Source organism: Mus caroli, chromosome 7, assembly GCF_900094665.2.
Source record: "Mus caroli chromosome 7, CAROLI_EIJ_v1.1, whole genome shotgun sequence".
Classification (NCBI taxonomy): Eukaryota; Metazoa; Chordata; class Mammalia; order Rodentia; family Muridae; genus Mus; species Mus caroli.
The window spans coordinates 124,036,902-124,053,147 of record NC_034576.1 but is presented as its reverse complement, the minus strand read 5'-3'; the positions used below and the strand labels follow the sequence as shown (position 1 = coordinate 124,053,147).

At 49.0% G+C, this 16,246-nt stretch overlaps 1 protein-coding gene across 2 annotated transcripts in view; it reads left to right on the top strand.

Moving 5' to 3' along the window:
* Cog7 (component of oligomeric golgi complex 7) overlaps positions 1 to 12,439 on the top strand; it is a 60,582-nt gene extending 48,143 nt beyond the window's left edge. Inside the window, exons 14-18 of one of the 2 annotated variants that reach the window (XM_029479879.1) lie at positions 4,665 to 4,748; positions 6,009 to 6,123; positions 6,676 to 6,711; positions 9,717 to 9,860; positions 11,893 to 12,439. In XM_029479879.1, the coding sequence (XP_029335739.1) occupies positions 4,665 to 4,748; positions 6,009 to 6,123; positions 6,676 to 6,711; positions 9,717 to 9,860; positions 11,893 to 12,059 (546 nt within the window). In that variant the 3' untranslated portion in view covers positions 12,060 to 12,439. The remainder of the gene's footprint in view (positions 1 to 4,664; positions 4,749 to 6,008; positions 6,124 to 6,675; positions 6,712 to 9,716; positions 9,861 to 11,892) is intronic. The other variant, XM_021166756.2, reaches the window with a different exon arrangement.
* The last annotated feature ends 3,807 nt before the right edge of the window (positions 12,440 to 16,246 follow it).

Sequence of the window (16,246 nt, the reverse complement as noted above, 5' to 3'; positions counted from 1 at the left end):
ATAGCCTAGGTCAAGTCTCAGGCCCTTTCTGGCTCTAAAAATCTCTGTCCATAAAATGGCTGTTTTATAAACTGTGGTTTTGGCGTTGATTCCTCCCTGGGACTCTGATTTCCCTCTGTGAGTTGCTGTGAGGTCTGCTGTAGCTGGAGTTTGTACTTCTAGCACGGAGGGCTCAGAGAGCTGCATCAGAGAGGATGTGGGCCCACCTACTCAGTGCCTGCTTCCTCTGCCTTCTGTGAGCCATGTGGATACAGTAGTTTCCATCCTGTGGATAGTGTGTGGCAGATTTTAGCACAGCATGGCCACAGTGGATGGGGTGGTTTTGTTTGGTTGGTTTGAGTGTGGTTTTATTTTCTTGAGACAGGGTTTCTCTGTTGTAGCCCTGGCTGTTCTGAAACTTGCTCTGTAGACCAGGCTGGCCTCAAACTCACAGAGATCTGCCTGCCTCTGCCTCCAAGTGCTAGGATTAAAAACATGCACCACTACTGCCCACACAGACTTTAAGAAATTATACTTTTTTTCCTCTTCTGTGAATCTGCATTCTGATATGTACATTATAAATATAGATGTATAATATATATATCAGATATAGATCAGATGGAGCAGGTATATACACATATATGTACATATACCAAAATAAATATATAAATATTCATATTTACATAAATATTTGAAATGTATTTTTATTTTATGTGTATAAATGTGTGTGTGTGCACGTGCACACGTGCACATGTACCGTGTGTGACGTTCCCACAGAGGCCGGAAGAGGGCATTGGATCCCCTGGAACTGGAGTTACAGATGGTTATGAGCCACTCACTATGTGGGTACTGGGAACTGAACCTAGGTCCTGTGTAAGAGCAGCCAGTGCTCTTGACTACCAGGCCATCTCCATCTCTGCAGGGCCCCCACTGTACTTGAGATGGTGTCTTCAGCTAATCTCAGACTGTCTAAGCTCCTAAACCTGAGGCTGCAGGCATGCACCTGGACTTGCACTATATGTGTTGTCTTTACAAGACTGGTACACAAACTTTTGATCCTATTAGCGTGGTTCATAGCCCAGTTGCTGGGATCCGTGCCTTTTGTTCATGCTGGAACACTGAGATAGACCAGGGTAGCCTGGAGGTTAGAAGGACTTGTGTGAGAGCCAGTGTCCAGCACACAATACAAAGGCAAACACTCGGGCTTGGAGGATTTGAAAATAAAACCCAAGTCACTGGTGTTTGTGTTGAACGTTTGCTGGTAAATTGTATTGCGCCTTTGTATTTTAAGACTATTAACCAACACTATATTCAATTCAGAATAGATTATTGACGTTTTTCTGTGTTACCTGCTGACAGATGAGTAGAAAAGCCCTTTTGAAGGGCAGTTTAAATAAGTCTAGAACAATTAAGAAATAATCTACACCATTTCCGTGTTGCCCTCCTCAAGTGAGCCTTTCCCGCCTGCGGTCTAAGTCCTTCCCAGCTCAGGCCATTCTATCTTGACCCCTTTCCAAACTTTCCAGCTCCCTCCCCCTCCCTTCTGGGCCTGCCTCTGCTCTCTGAGGCTCTTTCTGCTTCCCCTCAGAAGCCTTTCTCAGGCCTCTTGAGGGATGGCAGCGACGATGGTCTTTGCTGTATGTCATTTCTCACCCCTGCCCTGCTCCACAGTGTTGCTTCTGGACCTTCTCCTTCATGACCACAGCTTCCTGCTTCAGGTTTCCACCATCTCTGGGATGTTTTTAATCCCTTTGCTCACTCCAGTCTCCCCCAGAGAGCTGGCTGCATACAGTTTCATAGAGCACTGCCCTGATATCATCTCTCAGCCTTCCTATGTTCCCCAGGGCCTCTGTGTGTGTATGTGTGTGTGTGTTTACTTTCTGAGACAAGATCTCATTATGTAGCCCTGACTGGCTTGGAACTATTATGTAGACCAGGCTAGCCTCAGACTCATAGAGACCTGCTTCCTAAGTGCTGGTATTCAAGGTGTGTGCCACCGTGTTTGGCTTTGAGAGTCTGCTTTTAAAGGCTTTTTATTACAGGAATTCTTTTCTATGCAGAGTAGAGAGAGGAGGATGGGAGCTCATTTCATCTCCATGATGAGCAGCTCTGGAGCACCCTGCTTTATCTAAAATAAGGGCTCTAGGAAGGACATTATTATTATTTTATTAATAAAAGGATATTAATAATATTGTTATTGTGTGTGTGTGCATGTATGTGTGTGTGTGTGATGTATGTGCAGGCACGTGTATGCTGCAGTCTGTATGTTGAGGCTAGAGAACAGCTTTGTGGAGTCAGTTCTTTCCCTCCACCTTTATGTGAGTCCCAGCAGTCAAGCTCAGGCTTGGCTTGGGTGGCAAGCACGTTACTTGTTGAGCCTTCTCTCTGCCCCCTAGAGTAATTTCTCAACATCACTCATCTGTGTTCTGAGTTTCTCTTGTCTTGTAGATGACACTATTTGGATCAGGACCCAGGACCCTGCACAGTGAGACTCTCTTCCATTTTTCCTCCTCCCTCGTTTCTCTTTCGCTCTTTACCTTCCCTGCGGTCCTCTTCCTGACCACCCTACCTTCTCCTAGAAAGCTATTTGTTGACTAAGGTACCTGTTCCTAGGCTGGTGTATGAAGTTGTTCATTCTCTTGTCATCCTTACTTCTGCAACTCCACACTTGCCTACATCCTGTGTCTCATCCATTCCCTGACCTCTTGTACCCCTGAACTCTTGCATCTCACTCACAGCACTCTCTATGCCAGCCTTCTCTGTGAACACGAGAGAGAGAGAGAGAGAGAGAGAGAGAGAGAGAGAGAGAGAGAGAGAGAGAGAGCGCAGAAAGCAGGCTGAGGGGATGGGGTAGGGAGGGGCAGGGCGTCCAGCCATCTTGCTCCCTTGGTAGCGTCTGAGAACAAGGGCGGAGACTAGTGTGAGACACTGAGCATCATGGGTACTAGGTAAGTGTCTAGTCAGCATTCTGCTGCTGTGAAGACACACTATGACCAAGGCAACGCTTATAAAAGAAAGTATTTAACTGGGGCTGGCTTATGGTTTCAGAGATTCAGTTAATATCATCGTGGTAGGGAGTAAGGAGGCCTGCAGGCAGGCACAGCTCTGGAGCAGTGGCTGAGAGCTTTGCATCCTGATCCCCAGGCAACAGGCAAAGAGCTGCTGGGCCTGGCACTGGCTTTTGAAACCTTAAAAATCCACCCGCAATGGCACACTTCTTTCAACAAAGCCCCGCCTTCTAATTCTTTTCAAGCAGTTCACCAACTTGGATTAAATATGCAAGTATGTGAGTTTATGGGGGCCATTCTCACTTGAACCGCTACAGTAAGTGTGCGTGGGCGGAGTGTCCCTTAAAGTGGACTTGGAGCAGTGGCTGTGGGAATATCGATAGAGGGCTTTCCTGGCATTTGTGAAGCTTTGGGTTCAGTCTCCACCGCCACATGATCATGTATTTACAAACCAAGTACTTGGGAGGACCAGGACCTGTTCAGGGTCATCCTTGGCTACCTGGTGAATTTAAGGCCAGCCTGGGATTTATGAGGTCCCATCTCAAACAAACAAACAAACAAACAAACAAACAAAGCCAAGCAGATGGGAAAGAGTTGGGATGAGTGAGATACTCGAATAAAAAGGTTCTCAAACAAGGACAGGGAATCTAGAAAATGAGAAAGGGTAAGGCAGAGAAGAAAAGAGCCAGTACCCTTCAAAGAAACAGAAAGTAGATGGAGCTGGCAGTTAGGCATAGAGGCTTGCTGAAGCTTAGCCTGGGCCAAGAGCCCTGGGGTAGCTTTGTCATTCCATTCCGGGAATGCTACTTAAAGGATCAGGCAACCGGATCAGGCACCAGGTGGCTGCTGAGAGCAGTCACACTGTGACCTCAATGGTTACTCCTGGAGGCCAGCCAGAAAGGGCCCAGTTCTCCAGGGAGGAATCGAGAAGCTGGGTTTCTCTGAAAGGCGTGTCAAGATGAGGCTGTGGGCACATGTGTGCTGACGGGGGACCGACCTGCCTACAGGTTGCCAGGAAGCGCCTGCAGTAGTGTGGGAGCCGTTCCCTGAAACCTCAAGTAGCAAGAGCTGCATGGGTCCTGAGGCTGTCCCCTTACAGAGGGCCACCTGACAGGTGGGACAGTTGTTCAGGTGTCATCCAAGTCCTGGGTTAGCCCAGAGCTGCATGGAGAAGGCTGCACATCCTCACTTGAGGCAGGGCAGCTGCAGTGAGTGAGGCTGGGCTGTTCTGTGCTCCCTCCCAAGAGGAGCAGTTTTCATGCATTCTCTGAGAAAGAGCAGAGGTTCCCAGCCACTTTAGAGTTCCAAAGGCCAAGGTTAGTGAAGCCACGGCTTTTGCATGGTGACCCCATCATATAAGCACAGACCACGGGCTGTCAAACTCATTCTGTGTTCCTAGCATGATAAACAGAAGTCATCAGTGTCTATCTGGTAGTTGTGCTGAGAAGGTAAATGCTCCTCTGTGGGCTGGGAGATAGACGTTTGCACCTTATAGTGGACTTCCAGGACATTCAAAGAGATGTCCCTGGCCTGCTGAGTGGCATTAGGCCTCCAGATGAGCTCTGTCCATGGATGCCTGTGCCAGGAAGGGCCACACAGCTCTCCGAGCTATCCCGGTGTACCTTCTGGGACTGTCCAGTAGCGTGTCGCTGATTGCTTCTCCTCATCTCCTTCCAGAGCTGGAACACAGCCGGCATTGGTGAAACCCTGACAGACGATCTGCCTGCCTTCAGCCTCACACCTCTGGAGTACATCAGCAACGTAAGAGAGCTTGGGTGTGCTCCAAGGTGGTCTCTGCATGTCACAGCTCACCTTGTTCTCTGATTCCCTTCTGGAAGCCACTATCTGGTTTGTGCTGCGTGGCCCTGGTTTGGGATAGTCTTCATTCAGGTCCAGGCAAATGCAGCAGAGCCACTAGCTACTTGAGATGCTAGGATACTGCTGCACCTGCCCTACTCTTCCAGTGTCAGTTGTGACAGAAGGAAGTGCCTGGAATGGACGCGGGTAGCATGGTGTCTCTCTGGTCTGCTTGTGACAAATGCTGTATGAGCTGTGTTATTCTGTACCAGCCAAGATGATTCTGCTGGCCTTGTTTTCTAGTGTGTGAAAGTTACAATGTAATTTTCTCCCTAGACTATAGTTATGCATGGCAGCTTCCAAATATAGTTCCTTCTTTCTCCAGGCTAAGTTGTCTTTCAGAGAGAGAGAAGCAGGAAACAGAACCTGGTGCAAGATCAAGAAAGGACTTGAGTGAACGTCTAACATTAGCACCTTCCTGGGCTCTTGTCTGTGGGCAGCAGTGAGAACTGAACTTACACAGTGCTTTTAGTCTTTGGTACCCTCTGTCTCATTGAAGTAGGCGGGGCTAGACACATTTCAGGACATTGTAGCCAATGCAGAGAAGGATGGATGAATCTGCAGGGTGGAACAGGCCTCAATAGTGTGTGTGTGTGTGTGTGTGTGTGTGTCTGTGTGTGTCTGTGTCTGTGTCTGTGTGTGTCCCTGTGTCTGTCTCTGCATATCTGTGTGTGTGTGTGTCTGTGTGTGTCCCTGTGTCTGTCTCTGCATATCTGTGTGTATTTCTCTCTCTCTCTCTGTATGTATGTATGTATGTATGTATGTATGTATGTATGTAAAGGAAAGTGTGCATGTGGATACCAGCTAGCCACCTTGTTTTTGAGACAGTCTCTAACTGGGACCTGGCGCTCCCTGATTGAGCTAGTCTGACTGGTTAACAGGCTCCAGGATCCATCTGTCTGTTTCCTCAGCCCTGGGGTTATAGGCATGCACCACTATAACTGCCTTTTCACATGGCTGCTGGGGGAAGAACTTGGGGTCCCTCAGGCTTGTGCTGCAGTAAGCTCTCCCCAGCCTCTTACTGTTTCTGAAGTGTTTCTGTAACGAGCATCACCTCACACAGGGGCAACCCCAGGCTTAGCAGTTTTGTTTCTCATAAACGAACTTTTCGAGCAATTACCTTGGTTGTCAGTGTCGGGCTGAGAGTGCTGTCTTTTGTTTCAGATTGGGCAGTACATCATGTCCCTGCCCCTGAATCTTGAGCCATTTGTGACTCAAGAGGACTCTGCATTAGAGTTGGCCTTGCATGCTGGGAAGCTGCCATTCCCTCCTGAGCAAGGTAAGAGGACCAGGGAGCCGTAGCGCTGCTGCTGTCCAGGGAGGGAGCAGTGCGTGCCTGCCATATAGGGCTTGAAAGATCCATCACCAATACTTCAGCTGTAGATCACTCTAAACTCCCAGTGCTGTAGTTGTCAAATACAGAATAGAGAAGGTGGCTCATGCCTATAATCCCAGCAAGTGGGAGGCTGAGGCAGGGGGACCACTGTAAGCATGAGCCAGCCTGGGCTGCATGGTAAGTTGTAGACCAACCTGGACTATAGAACAAAATCCTCCTCCCAAAAAATTAGTCAAAAGAAAACAAAATCAAACAGAAACTACATCTACAGGTACCTTATAATGGAAACTAGGGAAGACTGAGTGCCCTGTCTCAGGAACTTGAGCAGGGATGAGGTCCGGCCAGGATTAGGGAAAGAGCTGTCTTACTTTGCTGTGCACAGAGTGCACTGGGAACCAGCAGAGTCCTGCAGGGAGCTCACAGACTCACAGCTAGGGAGGCAGAGGCGAAAGCATCCTGGGGTCTTGGCAACTAGTGGTTACTGTGTATTCACAGGGATGTGCGCCCCTCCTGCTCTCTGGGAGCTGGCAGGTAAGCTAGTAATGGTGTGCCGGTCCTCATAAGCAGCTTCTCGAGTGTGTCCTGTGCTGATGCCTCTGCCTGCAGCTCGCTGCTGCTTCCACGTGTCCCTCCGTCTCTAAACTGATAAAGCAAACATGCCGTCACCTGACTGCTTCCTTTTACTTGCTGTTTGGGCCTGACATTGTTGAGCAGGGGACACATACTTGCTGATCAAAAAAATCATCTTACCTTCTCATACTGAATTTGTTTTTCTGAGTGCGGTATATAAAAGATTCAGCTCCTCCTGTGGAGTAGCACAGTGAAGATAAGATCACTCTGGAAGCTTAAGTCAAACTTCAGGTGTCTCGTCTCACAGATGCTGTAGTGTGTGTGGCTGCTAAGGACCGAAAGCTGCTTCAGCTTCCTTGAGAAGAAAGAGGTGCTGCTGTGTGTGCTGCCTGCTGTGTTGCATCAGGAAGAGCTTGGTGTCTTGTTCTCTCAGCATATGGAGGGATGTCCACATATCACATGCTCGCCTCACAGATGTTTGCTAATCATTTACTAAGTGTGGGCAGCTAGGGTGGCTTCACCAGAGTAGATGTCAACAGCACTTACAAATACAACAGTGTCAACATTACTCCAGATAGTTTTGTTGTTGTTGTTGTTTAGACAGGGCTCATGTAGCCCAGTCTGGACTGGAATTAAGAAATCTGCCTGCCTCTGCCTCCTGAGTGCTGGCATTAAAAGCATATGCTACTGTGCCTGGCTTTCATTTCAAGAAAAATTTTAAAAGAATTATTTATTTATTTTATGTATGTGAGTATACTGTAGCTGTCTTCAGACATACCAGAAGAGGGCATCAGATCCCATTATAGATGGTTGTGAGCCACCATGTGGTTGCTGGGAATTGAACTCAGGACCCCTGGAAGAGCAGTCAGTGCTTTTAACTGCTGAGCCATCTCTCCAGCCCCATTTCTAGAATTTTAACGTTGCAGATTTAAGGAACAAGATGGTATTGACCTGATGATGTATGCTTATTGTCTCAGGATTCAAGAAGCAGGAGGATCACAAGTTCAAGATTGTTTGGGTTGCATATCAAGTTCCAAGATTAGATCTGTCTCAAAAACCAAATCAGTATCTGCTGAGCTGCTTCCAAACAGAACAAAATCCACAGAACAGCCATTAGGAACTTTTTGCCTTGGCTAATCAACTATGCTCTTTTTATTTTTTGTTGGGACTTTGAAAACGGTTCTTGCTGTCCTAGAACCTAGGAACCTCGTGCCCAACACTCTACTAAGTGTTGGGATTGTAATTGTAGCACCACACCCCTCAATAAAAGTGTTTTTACTGAATAGTAAATACATTGGAGACTCAAAAACTTTTGCAGGGTTACCAAGATGACACAGCAGACAGCAGTGCTTGCTCTCAGGCTCAGCTCGGTGCCTGAATCCCACAAAGTGGAAGAGGAGAACTGACTCCCAAGAGCCCATTGCATAGACACCGTGCATGCATGCATCTGCACATGCATAATAAACAGTAAAATGAAAAGTGTATAGAAAACAAACACCTTTATAAGTGCTTTGCAGATAAGGAAATGGAACTTTATGTAAGCTGAAGTATCTTAGGTATCTCTGTCTCCATCACATACGTGGAGGCCAGTGTGGGCTACATCATTAACCCTTTCTCAAAATCAACAGGAAGCAGTCAAAGCCATTTCCCACCCATGCATAATGGCTGCCAGCCTGCTAGGGACTGCTCTGTCTCACCTGCAGCCACACACAGCCTTTAACTCAAGTACAGTCCTATAGGTGCTTTGTCATTTTCAGTTGTTTTTTTTTTTAAGATTTATTTTTATTTATTTTATGTATGTGAGTACACTACACTGTTGCTCTCTTTAGACACACCAGAAGAGGGCATTGGATCCCATTACAGATGGTTGTGAGCCACCATGTGGTTGCTGGGAATTGAACTGAGAACCTCTGGAAGAGCAGTCAGTACGCTTAACTGCTGAGCCATCTCTCCAGCCCTGAACACATTTTTTCAATTTATTTATTTTATTTTGTGTATATGGGTGTTTTGCCTGACAACCATATGTGTGTTGGTTCTCAGCGAGAGCAACACATGCTCTTATCTGCTGAGCTGTCTTCCCAGTCCTCTCCTGAACACTAACTTTAAAAACAGTTTTGTGCTTCCCATCAGGGCGCTCTTCCTCCTGTGTGTTTGTCTCCATGTAGCCTGAGCTGACTGACTGGATTCTGTTGTGGCGTAAATCTCTGGCTCTGCTGTGCTTGTGAGCCTCTTCCTTCCTGGCTGGAATGCACTGAGGGTAGCCTGGGCTACTCAGACCCTGCAGGGACTTGGTAGATCCAGACTCGTCTCATTTCCAAGAAACTGTCCCCTCATCCTCAGGCTGTGCCACACTTTGGCCTCCTCATCTCGCTGGCACAGCTTTCTCCTGAGACACCAGCCACAGTGTCTTCCTCCTACATCCTGTGTGCATAGAGTTTTAGGAGCCCCTGTGTGTAACTGTGGCTCCCATGGCATCTCCGTGAAGGCAGGGCTCCTGTTACCCTCTGTACAGATGGTAGGTGGGCTCAGAGAGGCTGGGGGCCCTAGACTCCCTAGAGGTGGTGGTGTTTTAAGTCCCAGTCTTGGTTCCAGCATAAGGCAGATGTCTTACGTGTCTCCTCTTGGCTCCCTTAGTGCTCACCTCTGTCTTCACTTCGAGACTCTCATCTCTCTAGGGTCCCCTCTGCCTGCAGAAGTCCTGGCCTCTGTGGCTCAACTTGGTCCCCAGACTTATGGGGACTTGGTTAGCTGCACCAGACTGACTCCTGTTCTGATCTCTCCTTGTCTTTGGTTAGTACCAGAGGACCCATAGGTTCCTTGTTCAGTTTCCCATGCCTGTTTCCCACTGAGCCCGTTAGTTCCCTGGACATTAGGGTATGTAGCATTTCCTGGGAGTCAGGACTTCCCGAGAGGTGACTTTTCCTGGGCAGATTTTGTATTTCTCTGAAACCTTCTTTCCCCTTCAGGGGATGAACTTCCCGAGTTGGACAACATGGCTGACAATTGGCTGGGCTCCATTGCCAGAGCCACTATGCAGACCTATTGTGATGTGATCCTCCAGATCCCGGAGGTGACCCCGCATTCCACCAAGCAACTGGCCACAGACATCGGTGAGTGCCCATGGGCCAGGCAGGAGGAGAGAAGCAGTGGCAAGCTTGCCTTCCCTGTTGATCTATCTCCAGGAATGTTATCCCAAAGCTCCTTCTAACTTTAATTCTGGAGGTGGCGGGCTGAAGCTGGGTAGAGGGATTCTGGAAGGCCATGGAGGTGGAGAACCATTATGGGGCGTCTGTGAGATACATGGGAAATAGCAAGGCAGTTGGCCCTGCTTATTGACATAGTAATTACTAACCTAACTAACGTTTATGGAGTGCTTACTGCATACCAGGCATGTCAGGCACTGAAGCAAGCACACATCCATTATGTTACACAATCCTGTAGGTTAGGTGAGGTTATGTGACAAGGCCACATGCTAGGTTCCTCTATGGTCCCCATCCTGCCCCAGGTCAGAGGGCATGGCTTCCCCACTTGGTTTGGAGAGAGGGTGGAGGAGCCTTAACAATCAGCTCCCCAGGGACTCATCCCAGCTGTGACCTGGGTGACTGTGGGACTGAGCCAGGTCTCACTTCTGTTTGTTTTGCTGATGAAGAATTAGAAGCAAGGTTTAGCCTTTGGGGTTCCAGAGTGGTTAGTGATGAGGCCAGCCTACAGTCCACCTTTCAGTGCCTTTCTAGGCTTAGGCATTCAGAGATGGATAAGGAAGTTCAGATGTCCTTTAGTATGCCCGGCTGGTACAGGTAAGAGCATGGAGGAGGCACAGGGAGCCGGGTAGTGGAGGGTGGGTGCGTTCAGGTCCACGTCATTCATCTTCTCCCCTCCCTATTTACTCTACATTGCTTAAGCACCTACTATGTGCCAGCTGTAGTGCTAGGGAATGGTACACAGTAGGGACTAGAGTATGTCTTCACCTACTGAGCATAAAAAAGTGAGGTTAAGGACTGGGAAGGATGCTGAACAGTGAGGCCTGTGGCAAGGAATGGGAGACATTCAAGACAAGCACCCACATAAGAACATACTGCTGGCCAAACATGGCAGACGAGGGCCTCCTGGTTTTACCCCTGATCTGGGCCCAAGGAAAGCCTGGCCTGACCTGGCACTCAAGACCAGACAAAGAAGAGGTGAACCCAGGTAGCGATCAGAAGGTCAGGAGGGCTGGGGGGCCTGGCTGGAGATGCGTCCACCAGGCCTTCTGAGCAGAAGGAGGAGGAAGGAGATATGACTTGCCCGTGCAGTGACCCCTCCAGTACAACACACACTTTTGAGGCCTCCTTCCCTGCTGCCTGGTGGGTCCTGTCTGTCTGCATGGGCAGGGTTGGTAAAGGGTGGCACTCCAGGCTGCAGTACTGTCAGTGATTAGAACTCAGGGCGGTGTTTTTGAATGATCTCTCTCTCTCTCTCTCTCTCTCTCTCTCTCTCTCTCTCTCTCTCTTTTTCTCTCCCCCCCCCCCCCCCCCCCCCCCCCCCTTTTTTTCCCCCCCCCCCCCCCCCCAGGGTCTCACTGTATAACCCTGGCTGGCCTAAAACTCACTGTGTAGGCAGGTTGTCCTTGAACTCACAGAGCCCCACCTACCTCTGCCTTTTGAGTGCTAAAGGTGCATACTACCTTGCTCAGCTAGATCTCTCTTCACTGTCATGTTAAATTTGGTTTAGGCTTGGGCTGTTAAACCTGCATGAACTAGTTATCAGGGGTGAGCTTGGGAGCGGAGCCTGCATGATACAAGGCCAGGGACGCCAGCCTTGTGTTCAGGGTGAGGTTCCCAGGGAAGACGTGGTTGTTCAGGAAGCCCATCTCTTCCAGGCCCTTTGCTTCTCCACATGCTGGGGAGCATACAGGGGGTGGGGGACAGCAACCTTTACACTGGTGTTTGAGGGATAGGAGAGAGGAAGGGGGCAATGCTGAATGGTTCTTCAATAAATTACAATCCAGGGCTTGGGTCATATGGACAGTTCAGTTTAAACTTGTTGGAGAAGGGCTCCACAGTACCCAGTGAAGGTCTGCCAGCAAGGGAGCACCCAGCATTTGGGAAGGCCTTGGGGTCCCCATGCACTATGCTGCTGAACCTGTCCCCTCCTCACCCACAGACTATCTGATCAATGTGATGGACGCACTGGGCCTGCAGCCATCACGAACCCTCCAGAACATTGCGGCGCTCTTGAAGGCCAAGCCCGAGGAATATAGACAGGTCAGCAAAGGCCTGCCACGCCGCCTCGCAACCACCGTGGCCACCATGCGTGGTGTGAATTATTGACCAATTGTGAGAAGAGTGCCCAGGACAGGGTACAGGACTGGTGACTCTCAGAACGGATTCATTCTCAGTGGTGGGGCAGTGTGTGTGTGTGTGTGTGTGTGTGTGTGTGTGTGTGTGTGAACTGGCAGTTAGGCATGGTGGTGTGTGTACATAAGCCAAGCATGGTGGTATATTGGTACATGTCTCTAATCCCTTGGGAGGTAGGGGCAGGAGGATTACTGTGAGTTTGATGTAATTCTGAACTAGAGACTCAGTATCTACAACAAGAAGGCTATAAATGAGAAGTAATGTATTATTTATCAGAGAGAATTTTTCAGATGATTTGTAAAAATAACCTTATCTTAAAAATGGGCTTAATAAACACTGTGAAGTGGGTCAAAGGGTGTTTCCTCCTTTTCTGTAATATCTGAGCACTCACACACTGAGCAGGGCCTGAGAACACTGAGGTGGGTAGGGTCATGAAGGAGGCTGGGGCTTCACCAGTGCAGATGGAACAGAGGAGGGTGAACTAGTGAGCAGGTAGATCAGAGGCGGGGTGAAGGTCTACAGCAAGGAGCAAAAGGGGAGCCCCTGGAGAGAAGCACAGAGGCCGCATTCAGCCAGGGTGGCTGGAGAAGAAGCAGCAGGCATTTGGGTTAGAGAGGAACGGAGCCAAATTGTGTAGGATCTTACAGCTGTGCTGGGAACTTTGACTTCACTTTGCCCTTTTGTTTATTTTAGTGTACAGGATGTTGCAAATCTCATCTCCTCCTTTTTGGTCTATTGCATCTGTACTTGTCAAGGCTGTGTTTGGCTTATAAGTAACAGAAAATAACATTGCCTGAATGACTTGAGCTGAGAGGAATGAATTTTTCAATAATGAGAAGTCAGAGGGTGGGAACTCCAGGAGCTGACTTAGGGCCTGAACAGAGGAGGGACCTTTGCCAGTGCCCATGGCAGGTGACCCTGGCAGTATGACTGTTATACCTATGTTCAGGAGGAAACCACGGGACAGGTTGGAGAGACATGGCTCTCTGTTCTACCAGGCAGTCAGCAGCGCTCCACCAGCCCCTGCTGACTTCTAGGCCACATTGGCCACTTCTTGGTCACAGGGTATGTCCCCAGCTGCAAGGAATGCTGGGAAAGTATAGGGGGTGGGGACAGAACCTGTTTTAGTATTTCTCAGATTAGTCCTTTTAACATTTTGAGTCAAATAACTTTGTTGGGAAACTGTTCTTTACGTGAGCCTGACCTCTATTCACTAACTACCAGGAGCACAGCTTTAGGGGATGTTGGTACTATTTTTTTTTTTTTTTTGCACTATTTTACTGGGTTCTTATATCTCTCCCTCCCTTCCACCCCCATCCCTTCCAATCCCCCAGCACTAGGTAGGAGAGAAAGAAGATTTGATGGAAAAGAGGTATAGACCTCTTTAGACTACACCCTGCTCATTAGGTGTGTCAATCTTTGTAGTCAGAATATCACCAAACAAGCCAGCAATAGCAAATGCAGCAGCAGGGTCCAGCAGCAGGCAGAGCAGCAGCCGCCCATGCCCTCTAGGAGTCTCCCATTTATACCTTTACCAGAGTCCCCAGAATTCAACTATCTGCAAATGGCAAAAATCACGCTCCTGCCAGTGCACGAGGCAAATCATAATCACCTGCTGTGAAGCAGCCTCTTATCCCACACCTGGGATTCAAACAAAGACATATTCACATAACAGAACTGTGTTGTTAAAGAAACCAAAATTCTTACTACAAGGGGACAATCAAAACTGTTTTCAGGGGTTCCCAAAAGGGCAGATCTGATAGGGGACACACACTGGTTAGAGCAACCAGGATCTATACTCTGGACTGAGCCAGTGGCTACCCTGAACATAGTTGGTTCTTTATTATTGTATGCCACTGGGAATCTAATCACAGCCTCACTCTCCCTGAGCTATGTCCTAGCCCTTTTTATTTTAGTTTGAGGGGGTATCTTACAAAGTTTCCTAGGCCAATCCAAACTTGTTTTGTAACCCAGACAAACCTTGAACTCATGACTCTCCCTCCTCTGCCCCTCAGCGAGCTGGCCCGCACTATCGGGTCTGACTTCCTTTCACTCTGTAGCCAATTCTAGCCTCAAACTCACCATCTTCCAGCCTCAGCCTCCCACGTGCTGGGTTCGGGCATACACAACTATGTCTGGCTACAGCCGTCTTGTTTCTTGGCAAGGAAGGTGGGAACAGCAACAGTGCCTCTGAGAGGGCTGCTGTCAAAATTAAGCTTATCCAAGACCCCAAGTGTGCAGCCTTACTGCTTGCTGGGATCTCTCATAGAAGCCCACCACAGCCTTGGCGGGCACAGGTTATTATCTCTAATCAAGAGGTTTGGGGACTTTCCAGGCCTGTCAACTGCCTTGTGGCAAGTTGGAGTTGAGAGTGAGTCTGGTGACTATAGTATCTACACTCCTAACCCAGAGCCAGGCTGCCTTCTTTGTACACCGTGTGGGAGGTGCATGACCTAGGTGACACATGCTCACAGTGTAGGGACACTTAATCCCAGTGGGTCAGCCTGCTTGTGCCAGTGCCACCCTTTATAGAGGTGCACCACACCCACGAGGCCACCAAGGCTAGAATCTCACTGGGACTATCCTGATACCTTGGGAACTAGTTTGGCTGGCATGGACAGCAGTGTCAGCTTTGACCTTGCCCTAAGAGAAGTACTTTGGTTTCTCAATGGTTGATCACAGACTGTCCCTGGCAGGGGTTAAACCTGAAAGAAGTGAGACCTGGAAGGTCACAAGAACTGCAGTCACTTGTAGTGATGGTGTCCATGAGACGGAATGGACTTTTGAAAGACAGCCCGGGCTAGAGTCAAGACTTTGGGAGAGTCTCTCCCTCTCTGAGAGACAATGGGGACAAGGACATGTGCCAAGTTCATGTTCATTGTTCGTTCATAGTCTCTAGCATGCTAACCTAGCTTCCCTTGTGGAGATGAAGCAGAAATCATGGATTGTCTTGGGTGATTTGAGTGTGACTAACCTGTTCCCAGTGCTAAAAAGGCTCATAGGGTCCCTGGTAGGAATGGCACAGTACTCTTCTAGACCACGGGTGGCTGGGCTTGCCAGGTCTGAGCTACCTTAATGATGGGACCGTTGATACCATCATCCTGGAACCCTCACTGTCCCCAGAGAGTGAGGACAGCAAACCAGTTCTGATGTGGTTCCTGCTGCACGCCTTCAGATGGCTCCCAAGTGTCTGTGAGCAGAATCTTCGCTGGAGTCAGTGGGTTCCCTCCCTCCTTGGATTCTCCCAGGACAGCTAGTTGGTGTTTTCCATGAACATGTGTACACCCCAACACACACACACACACACACACACACACATTAAAGTGATAAAGTGCTCAGCCTAGTGTCCCCCATAGAGCCTCTAGCGTGACCCAGGTGGGACTGCCTTTCCCCACAGGTATGGCAAAAGGCCTTTAATGGCAAGGAGCCCAGCTGATCTCCGCCCACCAGGCTAGACCATCAGACAGCGTGGGTCAGCCGCTGGCTCCTGGCAGCAGCACCTTGCCTTCTCTAGGGGACGTCACCAGAGTTGCCATATGTGACAGAAAAGGGTCCAGGCCATTTGTGGTTTCTACTGTTCCCCAACCCATAACAGTGTGATGCCCAAGATTTCAACCTATGGCCTGAAAGGGAAACGGAGGTGGGAACAGCAGGGGACCTCAGAACAGACTCTCCGAAGCAGGCTTCAGTGAGACAGCTCGTTTAATTTGGGGGTCAAAGATGATTTAAACCTTTGGGGAAGTGGATAGGGATCTCTGGGGAGAGGGAGGCTCCTTGGCGTTGGCCGGTCGGGGCTGGGGATGCCTCGTTTGCCTATGGAGGAAGTCCAGGTGCTGCTGCTGGAAGGGACCTTATAAGGGGGAGGAAGTGTAAAGATGCAGGGGAAGGACTACCTGCTAGAACATGCAGGCCCCAGTCGGGAGGGAGTGGTGCAGCCTACCACTCTTGAGGAAATATTTCCAGGGCCGGACACAACTTGACCCCACTTCTGTTCTGAGCCGGGTCCACAGTTCCCTGGACCCACAACCATTCACTTAAGTTTGAATGTGAGAGAAACAAATGACTTATATCCCAACTATTGCCTGGGTGAAATTATACTACAAAACTAATTTGTTGTCTTCCCTGAAGTTGGTTTAACTAAGTGACCTGAGTTTTGTCTG